Source organism: Eleginops maclovinus, chromosome 4 (genome assembly GCF_036324505.1).
Source record: "Eleginops maclovinus isolate JMC-PN-2008 ecotype Puerto Natales chromosome 4, JC_Emac_rtc_rv5, whole genome shotgun sequence".
Taxonomy (NCBI): Eukaryota; Metazoa; Chordata; class Actinopteri; order Perciformes; family Eleginopidae; genus Eleginops; species Eleginops maclovinus.
The window spans coordinates 5,890,688-5,906,725 of record NC_086352.1 but is presented as its reverse complement, the minus strand read 5'-3'; the positions used below and the strand labels follow the sequence as shown (position 1 = coordinate 5,906,725).

The following is a 16,038-nucleotide window of genomic DNA, read 5'->3' as shown; positions in this document are numbered from 1 at the left end:
ATGTGTTGTTTCTTAGTCCTAATTTAGAAATGGTCAGACTTCATACTCTAAAGTACTTCTTACTACAGATCTGGACCTTTTTTTTAAAATTCATTTATCGCTGATTATAATCAATTCAGATACTGCGGAAAAAATGACCACTCCACTTTCTTCTTGAATCTTTCTCTCTGCGTGTTTGGCGGCCCTTCCGGTGTCCGTTGGATTCCAACACAGAGAAGAAATGTCAGTGGTTTATAGAACACAATAAAATACGTATTAATTGAACTCAAAGACCTTCCTATAGACAATAAAACAAGAGGAACTGATCGTGCTGAAGGGGCTGTGTACTTTATGGTTTCAATGATATTTAATCGGCTTCATTGAAAGGATTATGGGTCGTTGAAGAACTGATTGTGAGCTGACGTTTAACATTAGTCCTGCTGTTAATGATTACTGTAATTACCAATTAACTTGCCAAATATTTTCTGGATTACATTTGAACTATTCAGTTAAAGAAAATAGTAAAAGAAAAACTATTTGTATTTAAACGTCTTGGTTCGTCCGACTGAGGAGGTGTGTGTACCCAAATGGACCAGAGAATTAGACCTTTTTAAAATCTAGAAGTCACTTCTTATTGTTTATATCATCACTTTTATTCTGCGGAGTTTAAACAGCTCAGGTTTTAATTGACTTTGCAAATTGCTGCTACTCTCAAAAGCAAAAGCAGCAATGTGTATGACTTAGAACAGATTGTGGGTCTGAGTGGAAAACTAAATGGGAATGCAGGAGACGATTAACAGGTTGATTATTAATGAATTTGCCAAAGAAGATCTAAAGTGATCCTTTTGTCTAAATGTCTGGTTTTTGTCATTCCAACTCTTAAGATATTCACTTTACTATAATATAAATCAGAGAAAAGCAGGACATTGTCATAGTTCAGAGGCTAAAAGCAGTATTTTATGTCATTTTTGCATAAAAAAAGGACCTAAACCATCGAAGATCATCACAAAGGCTGCTGATTAGTTTTTATGATCCAGCTAATAATTGCGTCTCTATTAAACACAGCTACTACACTCTATTTATACACAACTGTTTCTCTCCTCTCGCTCTGTGTGAAGCTCATCCAAACGATCTGTAAAGCAGTCTGGCGTCGTGGCATCGCCTGTGGTTCAGTGTTAATTGGCTCAGAAGATAAGATGGCTGTTTTCCCAGAACAGCGTTTTTCTGCGAGCAAAACATTATCAAGCAGAGACGATATGCTGGAAAACAGGTGCAGCGACTACATTAGGAGTTAGACGTGTTTGCTGCTTCATTACAAACCCCCGCACCATCAAATGCAGCTCTGATTTCCAGGTCCGTCTGAATGTATAGCAGCAGCAGGTTCCTATTCTCTTCAGCCTCAAAACGCCTCTCTCACATCCCATTGTTGCAACGCTTACATGAAGAATGAGGAAACTGTGGTGGCAAACAAGGATTGTTCAATATCGCAGCCTCATCGGCTTTCACAACCCCCCCCCCCCCCCCTCTGCTGCATGTTATAATAACAGGTTATATCTCCCAGCGTGCACAAAGACGGGTTTTCCAGCAGAGAGAGACTCAGTTTCAACGCCTTTTCAACTTCTTACCTCCAGCTTTGAGTCTTTATTTGTGAAAATGTAAATGAAATGATTGCAGTTGTGTGATTCCGTTTTTTGTTTGAACGGATACTGAACTGTACATCCTTTTAATTTATGTTGTCTTATTGTTCTGTCCTGTGTTTCATTTCCATTCTGTTGCTGTTTTAACTCCTGAATTTCCCCACGGGGATACGTCTTTATCTTGAAACCGACAGAGGCAGACAAACTATGACAAAAGAGGATATTAAGCAATGCTAAACTTCTACTTATGCAACATTTTTTACTGGAATATATGTTTCTAAATACTCCATTAAAACCAACACAAGGAAATACAACGGACACCTGTTTCATAAATTCTATTGTAAGGCTTTTACGCAGAAACTAGCCAATTCAAAAGCATTGTTGAGTTCATTACTGCACACAGAACAACACGATAAACTGGTCATTGTTCTTATTTCATCACAACACAAATGTGACTTAGGTTGGGGTTACTGTCTGTCTGGTCATTTCTAGCCTCTCTTTAACACAATCCTCAGCACACAATCAAATTAATATTAGAGCAGTTTAGAAAAGAGCCGTACAAAGTGGTCATGTCGATCACATCGAGAATCTTAAGGGCCTTAACTCTTCCATCAATCTATTTTAGCGCCCGCAGCTAATTATTAATTAGTGCACTTAACAGGTCACACCCTCCTGATCTCCGCCCTTACGTACGTCCATGTGTTCGCCCCGGCTCCTTTTGCACATGGCTTACAGACATGTTGCTAATTTAAGAAAATGAATCAGGGCTAATCTTCATGGCCTGATCACACTGCTATTCTACCGAGTCATTAATGAGTCTGATTCCTGGAGCAGCCTGTGGTCGGGGGGGTGGGGGGGGATTGGCCGGCCTTAAGCACCGAGGGCAAATCTGTGCAGCTCCACAGCAGCGCCGGCATCAGAGGAGTGTGGATTTACTCGCCATAATCCTCTAAATGAGCTTCATTATACCGGCCCCCCCACCCCAACCTAGCGCTGCCCGTGGATTAGCAGGTTGTCACAATCCCCACTCCCCTCCTCCCGCTCACACGGTTGCACATTGCACTTTTTGATTCAGTTGCAGCCCCTCCCCCACCTGTTCCTGCAAGCCTCACTGCAGATAAGCTGTTGACGAGATTAATGCATCTCTGTATCAAAAGTCTAGAGCCGCTTTGCTTTGTGTTGTTTGCGAATCCCCTTTTCCAGGTCAAGCCAGATTGCCTTAACTGGGCTAATATGTTTTCAAGCCAAATTTAACAGGCGTGCAACAGGGTGGCATTACCAGCGTCCTGACGGCACGTCTACATCACAATCTAAGGGTCGCACATGATGGGCTGGCGGACGAGTGAATGCATAATTTAGATTTCATCCTGCCTGGTCATCTCCACAGCAGCGGCTCTAAATGTATTTTCTGTGTTAGGTGCCAATATGTCTGAGGAATCATCAGCATTACGGGCTCCATCCCCGCTGGGATCGTCCAGTTTTAAAAATGCATGCATACGTGATACACAAATGCACTTTCCAATGCCTTCACGGTGCGTCTCGAGGCTGTTATATGCCCTATTGATTTATTTTATGGTTCTTTTGCCTCTCTCTTCCATAGGAACCCCGGTCAATCGCATCCCAATTATGGCCAAGCAGGTCCTGGATCTGTACATGCTGTACAAGCTGGTGACGGAGAAGGGAGGCCTGGTGGAGGTGATCAACAAGAAGATCTGGAGGGAAATCACAAAGGGACTCAACCTGCCTACCTCCATCACCAGTGCTGCGTTCACCCTGCGCACACAGTGAGTATGCAGCTGTGCTCAGACTCTGTTCCAGTACCAAGTCCATGCTCAAATCTGAAAACCTGACGGTACTACAGCTCACAAGGAGGCAGTAAACTCACTTGCAACGTGTCCTCTTTATCCCTGGTAATGCTTCATCGTGAACACCAAATCCTTGATGAAACCAGCAGGAGAAAGCTACTTAATGCTAGCTGTTAGCTGTTAACCGTTAGCAGCTGTTGGCAGCAGCACATTCATGCTTTCCTAATAACAAAGCTAACAGAATCAGATTTATCACCAGGAAGGTTTACACATGCAAGGACTTTGCCATGGTGCATACATAAACACAGTCCCATGCAGCGGTGCAAAGGGATGCCACACAAACTGATTCTCCGGTACCAAGTCGAGGCTAAAGTTTGAGACATGATGATACTAGTTTTTCTAAAGTACACAAGGTACAGTGAGGGCCAAGACTAAAGCAGGAACTCACTATTTGTGTGACCTGTTTATCGCTGATAATGCTACATTGTGAACACCATTCCAGCAGGAGAACAGCATGATGCTCAGTAAACTCACTATCGACTCACCAAGAATCAAACCATATCTTTTTACTGATAATGCTACATCTTGAGCAGCACATTTGTGTTGAAATTTGCAATTAGAAAAGAGCTAGTTAACGTTAGCTGTTAGCCATTAGCCGTTAGCTGTTAGCAGTCTTAGCTTACAGAATCAGAATCCACTTTATTTCCATGAAAGTTCGCACATACAAGGAAGTAGCTCTGGTGTATGATGCTGCATACCTATACACCATAAGAGGGAGTACGTTATAAGATGTAAGGAAATATAGAACTTAATGAAACTGTATTTAAAAAAACATTATCAAATTAAATGAAATATTCAAAAATATTGAAAAGTATAAAAACAATATTCAGAGAGTGAATGATGACCATCAGGAAGCAGCTCTGGGATCAGATTGGTTTCGACTTTGTGTCACAGAACAACCAGTGAAATGCAGTTAATTGGCTGCAGCAGTCAGCCAATGAGAGGCCTGTGTAATGTTAATCTTACCCAAGCTCTAATTTAATTTACGGTGAACTAAATAAAGAATCTAAAGTGTGTGGCTCCTCAGCTGCAAACAAGCACCTCCCTTATCCCCCCTGTGTGTGTGTGTGTGTGTGTGTGTGTGTGTGTGTGTGTGTGTGTGTGTGTGTGTGTGTGTGTGTGTGTGTGTGTGTGTGTGTGTGTGTGTGTGTGTGTGTGTGTGTGTGTGTGTGTGTGTGTGTGTGTGTGTGTGTGTGTGTGTGTGTGTGTGTGTGTGTGTTATTAGAGCATATGTGGATATTTTTTCATGTGTGTGTTGGTTATGAGCCGTGATGTCAATGCTAACCCGTGCCTGTGTGTTTATACAAATGCGGGTTTGTTTCCTTCCCTCTTCACATCCAATCCCTGCGTGCATTACATCACACACAGCCCCCATTGATTCCCATAGATTTATTGATGTGATTTAGGTCAGAGTTCGCCATGACTAAGGTGGGGTCTGACCGACAGATTGCACGCAAAACCGCGACTAAAATGGAAATCCTCCCGTGGATGCAACACCTCTCCATCCGGCCCCCCTATCACGCTAATGAACCTCTATGTATTTTTAATGCTGCTCTATCTAATGGACCCTGCTCCGCGCCTCTTATTGATCTGCCATCCCAGCATTATGCAGCCAGCATGCACAACAACTCTTAAATACCAGAGGTGTGACGGTGCAGGCTTGTGCTGTGATGTAATCTAAGTATAACTCGAGCATACAAAACATGTTCTTGCACAATAGTCATACCAGGCGTCTCATTAAACCCTCAGCTGTTTCAGGTAACTGTCGGCTTTCTGGAGTAACCTGATTGTGTAGATGTCACCTTTACAACAGGGGGTTTTATACTTGGATGCAATAAAATACATACATTAAAAGATACCGTTTTAATAAGGGTGTTTGCAAAATATTGTGAATTTGAATCACTTTTCCCAGGATTCTAATCCTGAACCAGACACAATAAATAAAGTAGAATCATTATGTTGTGCACAGGGATCAAATGAAAGATGTGGCAGGGTATTATTTAAATTAAAGGACATCTTTACACTGACAATAATGCAATTTATCCAGGCTTTTACAAACTGAAAATGGCCACTTTTACACCTGGATTGGTAAAAAACGTGTACAAATGTAGTCATATTTGCACCTTAAAGACAGACTAATCCCTCACTACAAAACCAAGTGAATAAATACATCATCACCATCAGGAAACAGCATTTTATATCAGTTTCTACTGAATGTAAACAGAGGTTTTACAGCAAATAGCACATATGAATACTTTTCTCTTTTTACCTTCATCCCGTTTCTTCTGTGCATGTTTATTTAAAATCAAACATTATGAAACAGAGGTTCATTTCCTTGGATTGAAATTGCTAAATGGTGTGTATTGAAGCATGTTCCCACCAGTCCTTGTCTTTATAATGACCCACTGTCTGGATTAAATGACTATGCATGGCAAAACACGGACTTAGTAGCCTTAAAGTTTTGAAAAATGACTCATTTGGATTAAAGCTTCAAGCTCCACTCAGTAAAATGAGTATTGAGCAGGGGTAAAAAGTGTCCTTATCATTATGTGTAAACCTTTGGTTTTTGCCATGAAACTTTAAATCTGGTGTCTGAAAATGTACCTTAAAATTTCAACTGAATGAGAAACTTTATGACCAAGTATGAAATGTAAACTTTTAAAATGTAGTTTTTGCCACAAGACTTGAAATGATGCGGTTCTTTAAGGGAGTTTTTCTTCAATAAATACAAACAGATGATTAAAATGAAGACACATTTGGTCAGAATGGTGACTAATTATCTTCAATTAATGAAAGACTTGGTCAAATCATCAAGTAGTATTTCAAAATAATGAGAAGTCTTGTCAAAATCTGTCGAATTATCTCAAAATATTAAGTTTCAAAACAACATTCATTATATTTGGGAGTATTTTGAATAAAAGAGGATCAACAGAACTTGCCTTTATCACATCGGCGTCCATAAATGTGTTATATAGTATATAAAAGCACATCATTTAACAGATGACATCATACATACTGTCAGTTTTTGTTTCCATGGTGATCTGATGGTTCCCTGTGTGTGTTTCTCCCTCAGGTACATGAAGTACCTGTACCCGTTCGAGTGTGAGAGGAAAGGCCTCAGCTCCCCGGGCGAGCTGCAGGCGGCCATCGACAGCAACCGCCGTGAGGGCCGCCGTCCGAGCTACAGCAGCAGCCTCTTCCGCTTCTCCCCCTCCCCCAGCACCGCCCCCCACATCCTCTCACCTCCCAAGATGCACCTCTCCGCCCTGGGGGCCGGGATGCTCAACGGCCTGCAGGCGTCCACAGGACACTCTCTGAAGAAAGGTAGGAGCCATAGAGCCGGGACTGTGACCTCTAGCTCAAAAGAGACAGAAACATCACTAATCACACAGGTTTTACACCTTTTATTAATAATAACAGACAGAAACCTCACTAATCACACAGGTTTTACACCTTTTATTAATGATAAGAGACAGAAACCTCACTAATCACACAGGTTTTACACCTTTTATTAATAATAACAGACAGAAACCTCACTAATCACACAGGTTTTACACCTTTTATTAATAATAACAGACAGAAACCTCACTAATCACACAGGTTTTACACCTTTTATTAATAATAACAGACAGAAACATCACTAATCACACAGGTTTTACACCATTTATTAATAATAACAGACAGAAACCTCACTAATCACACAGGTTTTACACCTTTTATTAATAATAACAGACAGAAACCTCACTAATCACACAGGTTTTACACCTTTTATTAATAATAACAGACAGAAACCTCACTAATCACACAGGTTTTACACCTTTTATTCATAATAACAGACAGAAACCTCACTAATCACACAGGTTTTACACCTTTTATTAATAATAACAGACAGAAACCTCACTAATCACACAGGTTTTACACCTTTTATTAATAATAACAGACAGAAACCTCACTAATCACACAGGTTTTACACCTTTTATTAATAATAACAGACAGAAACATCACTAATCACACAGGTTTTACACCTTTTATTAATAATAACAGACAGAAACCTCACTAATCACACAGGTTTTACACCTTTTAGTTTAATATAAGACTCAACTAATTTAGGCCGTGTAGAAAATGAGTAAACTATGGATACGGTATAAATTAAACAGTATAACACAGACACAACAAAGAGGAATATTTAAGGACCGATTTTGTCGTTTTTAAATACTAGGAATAAATCTTTCTATGCCGTATAAAATATAGTTGTTTAGAGGGCTTTATAAATACAGATACTCATCCTAATGGAGCAATTTAGGAGCCATGAAGCTGTGAAATCGACTGACACAAAGAGGAGGTTAATCTGAGTTTCACTAATTCAAATGTAGGGGGAAATATGTCCACAGTAAGTAAAGCTGAGTCGTTCATGATCATCTTTCAATCATTTCAGAGTGATTTCACACAGAAAGCAGAGAATGCACTCAGAGATTTGCAGTTTCATATCAAATAAGAGTGAATATTGGGGTTTTGGAATGACAGACAGTGGTTTACTCTCTACAGATCATTGGTAAAGGAGATGCCTTTTAAATGTTTGGTATTTAATGTGGAAGAAGCTGCAAAAATCCTCATCTACCGTTTTTTCCGGCTTTATATCAAATAGTTGTTGATATTTTTGGACTCTGGATAGCAAAGTAGGAGCGACATTCTTTACGGATCATTTGGATGAGCTTTGCAGAGGACAAGAGGAACATTTCAGTAGTGTTTAACGTAAAAACAGCTGCAAAAATATGTATTTCCTGTCGTTGTTTCTGCTTTACATCCAATTGAAGTTAATATCTTTGACTGAAAAACAATAATTTAGTCTTTATGCTGTTATACATCATGTTTGAGGTCATTTAGTTTGGTTTAAAACTGACAAAACAACACATTTAAAGACGTTAATGGACATTTTGAATATTTTCTGACATTTTAAAGTCCAAAAGGATTAGTGAAGTAGTCCAAATAACTAATGGTATGTTGGGGTTTCCTTCTAAAACAACCTGTAAATAATCTCTCAGATATGTGTAGCGCTGAGGGAAAGCATGTATGTTCAGAAACCCGTCTCTGAATCCCTGGAGGTTCAATTTATCTGGGTAAACATGTACGACACATAATGGATAACGGACATACTGGTGGGATTCAACTGGTGTGTTACAGATGTGCTGGGAGTGTTCAAAGGGAAGCACTGCCCTCTGGTGCTCTTTGGAGAAACTACAACGAGTCGTAGCAACGGAAACACATGGATGAAACAAACTACAGAAAAGGCTTCCGTTTTAAAGAGATCTAGAATTAAAATGAGGGGCAGGAAAGGCTGTTTATAGCGTCTCAAATATGGAGAGTCTTATTAAAGTGAATATCAATTATTTTAAGATTAACTGACAGTTGTTTATTCATCATAGATCATTCGGATAGGCTTTATAATGAGAGAGAGTGAAGAGGTGGAACAATGGATAAGTATTTAACGTAAACAGAGCGTCAAAAAACGGATATTTCCGGTTTTTCTTCACCGTTTTATATCTTATTAAACTTAGTTTCTTTGAGTTTCTGACTCACAAACTATTATTTATTCATTATAGATCATTTGGATTAGCTTTATACTGAAGAAAATTAAAGGAGAGGAACAATGAATAAGTATTTAGAGTAAAAAGAGCGTCAAACGGATATTTCCTGCTTTCATTTCCTTAAATTAAAGTTCATTTCTTAGTTTGTTGACTGACAACAATAATGTATTCTCCCCAGTCTCTGAGGATACTCCACAGAGCATTGGAAGTAGGAACAATTTTCTCTTCCCAAAAAACTACACCCTGAAAGAGTCAGCCTGTAGATATCACTCCTCACTGCGCAGGGATACGCTGGACAGAAAGTAGATCCTACATGAAGCTACTCACAGCGGGTCAGGATTTCAGGGAAATATACACGTTGTAGTTTTGTTTTGGCGCTTTGAGCACCACAATCAAAGCATCACCTAACTTTAATACATTGGAGAGAAAGCAGACTACAGCAAACAGATCCTGGTTCATTCATGTGTTGGTTTGACTTGTTGTAGTTCTTTAAAGTGCGACAGAGGGCTGCAAAGTACTTATCACACTCATTAACTAGCACCTAAGGGATCTTGATTGATACATAGCTCTACAGTCTTTAGGGTGTACTGTCCCTTTAAGGATCGAAAAGGTCTTTTTTCTACTCGGTTTCAGCACGATCAAAAAGTGTTATATATATATAGTCCCTGACGGCAGACCATAAATACCTTTCATCCGAGCACCTGCTGCTTTTTTGTCAAGTGTGTGTGTGTGTGTGTGTGTGTGTGTGTGTGTGTGTGTGTGTGTGTGTGTGTGTGTGTGTGTGTGTGTGTGTGTGTGTGTGTGTGTGTGTGTGTGTGTGTGTGTGTGTGTGTGTGTGTGTGTGTGTGTGTGTGTCGGTATGGCAGTGTGTGCATGCAGGAATGTTGGTATGGGAGTGTGCTGTTACATTTGCGTATTACATTTTCGCAACATGTCATGCCCCTCCCCCGATGAATCAGGGTGTGTGTGTGTGTAGTCCATCCAGGTGTTTTTTAGAGTCCATGTTTCCCCCCCTGAGGCTGCAGAGAGCCCTCAGTTTTTTCCCCCCTCCTCATTAATGACACGGTTCCCACGCTGCGGGGACTCCCGCCGATAACTGTCATTATCCCGCCGTCTGATCTGAGGTCACTTTGCCTTGGCTGGAATGTGTGCAGGACCCTGGTGTGTGTGTGTGTGTGTGTGTGTGTGATGCCCTCTGTTTTCCCCGGAGCTTTATGGGGGGAGTGTGTGACGGACCCTGGCCACACATCAGATCTGTGTATTGAAGACCCTCCAAGACTCTGAATTTTTGCACCAATTGTAATTTTCTGCTCTCAGACGTCTCAGTGCACAGACTGATTCAACCCTCCCTGTTCCTCTATCCTCCAGAAGACCTCACCCCCTCCATGCTGGCGGGCAGACCCTCCATGGCTCTGGCCCTCGGGCACCAGCAGGTGGCGGGCTTGGCGAGAGCCGCCACGCTGGAGCAGCTGAGGGAGAAGCTGGAGACTGGGGGAGGGGAGGGTCCGGAGAGGAAGATGGCCCGCATGGCGGAGGAGCAGCAGCGCCTCATGCAGCAGGCCTTCCAGCACAACCTGCTGGCCATGGCCTCCCAGATGCCCATGAACCTGCGCCTGGGAAACCCCGCCACCACCACCAGAGGTCAGTAAGGAGCTGGGTCTCAAACTGGGACTGATGCACGGTCAGTGGGATGAGTGAGGGAACGCACTAACGTATGTTCTGTGTTTGTCCAGAAGAGAAGCAGCAGGACATGTCTCTGAGTATCTCGACCAATGGGAATGCCAGCATCACCGTCTCAGTGGAAGTCAATGGCACAATCTACTCAGGTTGGTATTTCTGAAATGAATGCTGTTGAATACTGGGAAAACAGTTATACTTGCTATAAATAAACAGATATTCAAGTGTACTCTGATCAGCAGTAAACAAAACACAGTTTTCTCCTCTCACTTCTTTGAACTAAGACATTACTTCGGTTGTGAGTCCCTATGAGATTAGGACATCTCATTAAGAATAGAGCAATTACCAGAGAGTAGCAAATATCTAAGCATGGGGAAACGTGCAGTATTTTAAGAAACATGTATGCAAACATTAGCACAGTGTAGAGCATAACAGGCCACGGAAGAGCTGAGGAAGCCTCAAACCCTTCACTTACATTTTAAAAGCTTTAATTGGGATCTGACAGAGCCGCTCTTCGACAGAGCATCAAAGCCCTGGTTTTTGAACGTGATGTTTTACATTGATACGATGAAGCTCCTCGGGTCGTGTTAAAGGCTCCATGTCTATGTCACACCGTCATGTTTCTGAATGAAGTCTTGATGCTTTAAAGCGCTTTGAGTCGCCTCGTGTTAAACTGTTTTCCTCACCTTGCAGGAACCCTGTTTGCCCAGAAGTCGGGTCTGGCCCCGGGGCCCGCTGCTGCTGCCTCCGCCTCCCCGGCTGGACCCAGCAGCAGCTTCGGCTTCTCCATCCCCCAGGCCCAGACCCTCAGCCCGGCCTCCTCTTCCTCCTCCAAGGGTCCCAGCTCGGCCGAGCCGGCCCCCAGCGGGTCACCCTAACTCCGGGGGCCGCCTTTTGTACCGGCTCCCCGGGGCCCCCCTCTCTTCCACCTGGAGGCCCTACAAGAATATTCAGTACAATGAGAAACCGCTACGAAAAACAAACTGTTGCACAACAAATACCTCATCCACCCTGTCCAGCTCTTGGCTGTCCAATCAGGAAGCGAGATTACACACACACCGCTATGCATCTTACACATACACGCACTACACTACAAACACACACACACACACACACACACACACACACACACACACACACACACACACACACACACGCTAATCGTACATGCTAAACACAATCAGCTCAGCCAAAACCCACTGACAGGTGTAGTCACAACTGAACTTGAAAAGTTTTATCTTAGGAACGTTTTTTTGTTTGTTGCCATTTTGTCGTCTTTTTTTTGATTTTGTGTTTTTAGAATGATTTTGTTTTCCTCTTTTTACATACCTCAAATCAAGTAACCTGCAGTGGTGTCTTTACCTCAGGAGCTGTAGTATATTTAACCTGAATCAACTTTATTTTTATATTGTTTTTGAACCTAGTTGCAATCAGGGGAAGCCGGGTAAACACCCGCCGCAGGAACCTCGTGTTCGGGGCCGCCGCCTCACCGTGACCTCCTCACTCGGGTCTAAACACACCGCACACTGTTGCTGTGGATCAGCACCGTAAACACCTCCTCATTACCTCAGTCAGGATCCCACGGACTCTCTCGCAGTGGATCTCTGAATTCAGTTTACTGCAGGTCTTTACAAACTGTCTTTATGTAGCGCACACGGGGGTGGGGGGGCAGCAGCTCATTTCTCCACCTTTCAGTACTTGTGTTGCAGATCAGGTGTGTTGCCCCCCCCCCCCCTACCTGTGCATCCTTCCTCTCGACCACAAATGCTGAATGTCAATAGCTCTCTGTACGGAGGGCGTCTCTCTCAGGAAGCTGTTCATCACACAAAAACAAAAGGGATTCCCACCTGGAGAACGCACATCAAGAATACCTCATGAGACTCTCTGGAAAGGAGAGCTACACTACATACCTCAGAACGGCTGCGAGGCCACCAAGACTTGACGCCGACGGCGCTGCTGCTGCTGGTTTCTGGGGACAGACAGAGGTGGGACGGGCTCGCTGTCTCCCCTCCACTTGTAATACCTTGTTTTTAATGCTTGCTTTTCTTTTTGTGGTTTCCTTGAGTCTGAGATGAGTGATATATCCGCATTTACATTTTTCAGGGAAAGAGGAAAAGAGTTCCTCGCCGTCGTGGGGGGTCATAGAGGAAGAACACTCGACCGTTTTCAAACCTTAAATGGAGCCGCAGTTAAAGGCGTCTGTAGTCTCTGTCACGACAGCGCCTGATTGATATGCATGTGTACAATCATGTGACCAGTGTTTCCAACAGCCTGATCCTCTGGTTATTGCACAGCTAGAAACCAAAGACTAGCCAAGGTCGCTCCTCTTCATCCATCCCTCCAAATCCTGCCGGAAGAAAGGCAGTTAAAAAAACAGGCAATGCATTTAATCTGGTTTTGAGTTCTGGAAACATCTGAAAGTAAACTCCCTTCCCGGCAGAAAGAAATGAGACTCAAAATCTGATGATGTGTACAGATATTTAAGTTTATAGTCCTTAATTTAATCCTTTACATTTATTGGCTGTTTTTTAAACACAAAACCAAGCGTGGACCCTTTATTAACCCCCCTCCACACTCTCCCCCTCAAATTCTAAGGTGTTTTCTCCCCTTTCGTGCATTTTAAAAACACCACAAAGGATGACAAATGAATTTTCTAGTTATCTGTGTTGAATGTGAGGCATTTTACCCGTTTAGAAACCTCTTCCGGCCCGGAGCGATCCGAGGGGGGGCAGCCTTGTTGCTTTTTACTCGACTTTTTGAATCATTAGGCGTCCGGGGTGGCAGATGTTTGCAGTGCAGATCCCAGTTTGAGGGTTTGAGGAAATCCTCCCGGTGTTTGGGCTTCATGAACACCTGGATGACACAGCTGTATTTTATAAGAGGAACTGTAGATGCTGCCTTAACGGAGTTGCAGGTGAGATCCGGTCAGTTTTTAACCAAACACATCTGGCTGGAAAAAAAAGAAGTCTTTCTCTTCAAGCTTAATCCTTCGGAGAGTTTTTAATCTTCAATCAGACGCCATGCTGTTGGTGAGTTTTGCTATTTATTCGTGTTTTTTTTGTCCTGGTGGACCTTTTTGTTTCCAGTAAAATGCTTCTCAGGCGGCGTTACTGAAACAGGTTGTAGTTTCTACGTCCAGGCTTTCTGTTTCATCTGCTTTAGTGTGAGCAATGACCGTTTGATAGTGTAGCTTCACTGCCTTTGTGTGTGTGTGTGTGTGTGTGTGTGTGTGGTGTGTGTGTGCGTGCGTGCGTGTACGCGTGCGCAAACAGGTAAAGAATCCCATTTACTTGTAATACAGTTGGGGATCTGCAGGTGGCGCCACTGCCACTTTGATTATATCACAGGAGGAGATAGATGCTCAGAAGAGAGGGTTTTAATAACATAATTATGGGATGTTTTCTCCTTTTCATTCATGCATTCAGTCCTTGTTTAGCTTTTCAGGGTGGCTCATTATCTTCTCCTCACTTAAAGAGCTCTTGCGACCTGATTTGCTGTGTGTATGTGTGTGAATGTGTGTGTGTTTGTCTGATAGAGACCGCCCCTACCTCGTCATACCACAATACCTCAGGGCGGTGGGCTGCAGTCACATTGGAGCTGCGTTGAGGGCTGACGGACGCTGCGGTCCCCTCGCTGAATGCATCGTTGATTTCATTTTTCTTTTTGCGTTTTTAGGATTTGTGTCGTCAGTAACTGTAGACGAGGTCTCGTCACTCAGGAAGCTGTGAAGTTGGAAGTCTGCAGAACCTTTTGTCTCTCAGATGATTTTGGAGTTGATTCAGTTTTAAATTGTTTTAAAAAACCTAACCTGATCTGTGTAAAAGCAGGCGCATATGCAAGTGGTTATCGAATACCTCATTTATCGATTTTATGTCGTTGTTTTTGGCTTGTACAATGCTCCGTATATTAATTCAACTGTGGGGTTTGTGCATATTTTTGTACTGTTATTATTATTATGGACATGGTAATAATGATATTACTGATATTATAGTTTTCTCTTTGATTAAAGCAAACAAAAAAAAATAGGACAAAACGAATGCTTGTAAAAACTGGTTTGTGCTGATTGTATTTAAGAGGAGCACTTTTCCAAAGTGGTTTTCACACATTCAGTTTTGTTCATATTAGTAATATAAAGATATGGTTCTCAGGGCTTTAAACTTGTATGTCATGATAAAGTTTTACTTTATATCTTACTCCCACGTGTGTGTACTTTATTTCTCCTTTAATTGAGGCGCTGCTAAGCTTTTCCTGTAGTCTGGTTTTAGTGTATGTAAATGGTCTGCAAAAGCTAAAATCACTGTGTTCCCTCCAGAGGGAGTTTCTCTCCCACACTCTTCCCCCTCCCCTTCCTCGAACGCCTCCATTGGAATCCTCTGTTTGCTTCACCAACATAGTGACATCACTATGTAACACTTGTGCTCCTATTGGCTAGCGTCCAACACTTTGTGTGTGATAGGCTAAGGGGCGGGACATCTATATACACCTGAACATCAGCAGGAGAGGACTCTTTAAAGTAGAGACACTACATACTGATATACACCTGAACATCAGCAGGAGAGGACTCTTTAAAGTAGAGACTCTACATACTGATATACACCTGAACATCAGCAGGAGAGGACTCTTTAAAGTAGAGACACTACATACTGATATACACCTGAACATCAGCAGGAGAGGACTCTTTAAAGTAGAGACACTACATACTGATATACACCTGAACATCAGCAGGAGAGGACTCTTTAAAGTAGAGACACTACATACTGATATACACCTGAACATCAGCAGGAGAGGACTCTTTAAAGTAGAGACACTACATACTGATATACACCTGAACATCAGCAGGAGAGGACTCTTTAAAGTAGAGACTCTACATACTGATATACACCTGAACATCAGCAGGAGAGGACTCTTTAAAGTATACCTGCTACATACTGATATACACCTAAACATCAGCAGGAGAGGACTCTTTAAAGTAGAGACTCTACATACTGATATACACCTGAACATCAGCAGGAGAGGACTCTTTAAAGTAGAGGACTCTATAAAGTAGAGGTAGAGCCCCTGTAACATGTTGCAACGAACGTGCAAGCGTGTGATCACACTTCAGTTGGACAAACATTGTGCAACACTTTATTCTCTTCAGAATCTCTTACCGTGAACTTCGTGTCACAAGAAACAAACAATCATTCCGCCCTTGCTCTTATCTTTAAAATAGTTTTGGTATTTCACATACAGTTCCCCCCCCTTCACGTCGTTCTGTTTGTGGGAAGTTCTTTCTAAATGATGGATGAAGAACAC

The 16,038-nt window shown here is 42.3% G+C and overlaps 1 protein-coding gene across 3 annotated transcripts in view; it reads left to right on the top strand.

Moving 5' to 3' along the window:
* Positions 1–14,936, top strand: part of LOC134863619 (AT-rich interactive domain-containing protein 3B-like) — a 76,854-nt gene extending 61,918 nt beyond the window's left edge. The window contains exons 5-9 of one of the 3 annotated variants that reach the window (XM_063882244.1): positions 3,217–3,400; positions 6,555–6,805; positions 10,435–10,707; positions 10,803–10,892; positions 11,437–14,936. In XM_063882244.1, the coding sequence (XP_063738314.1) occupies positions 3,217–3,400; positions 6,555–6,805; positions 10,435–10,707; positions 10,803–10,892; positions 11,437–11,621 (983 nt within the window). In that variant the 3' untranslated portion in view covers positions 11,622–14,936. Of the gene's footprint in view, positions 1–3,216; positions 3,401–6,554; positions 6,806–10,383; positions 10,708–10,799; positions 10,893–11,436 lie in introns of all 3 variants that reach the window. The other 2 variants (XM_063882243.1, XM_063882242.1) reach the window with 2 other exon arrangements.
* Positions 14,937–16,038: the final 1,102 nt, after the last annotated feature.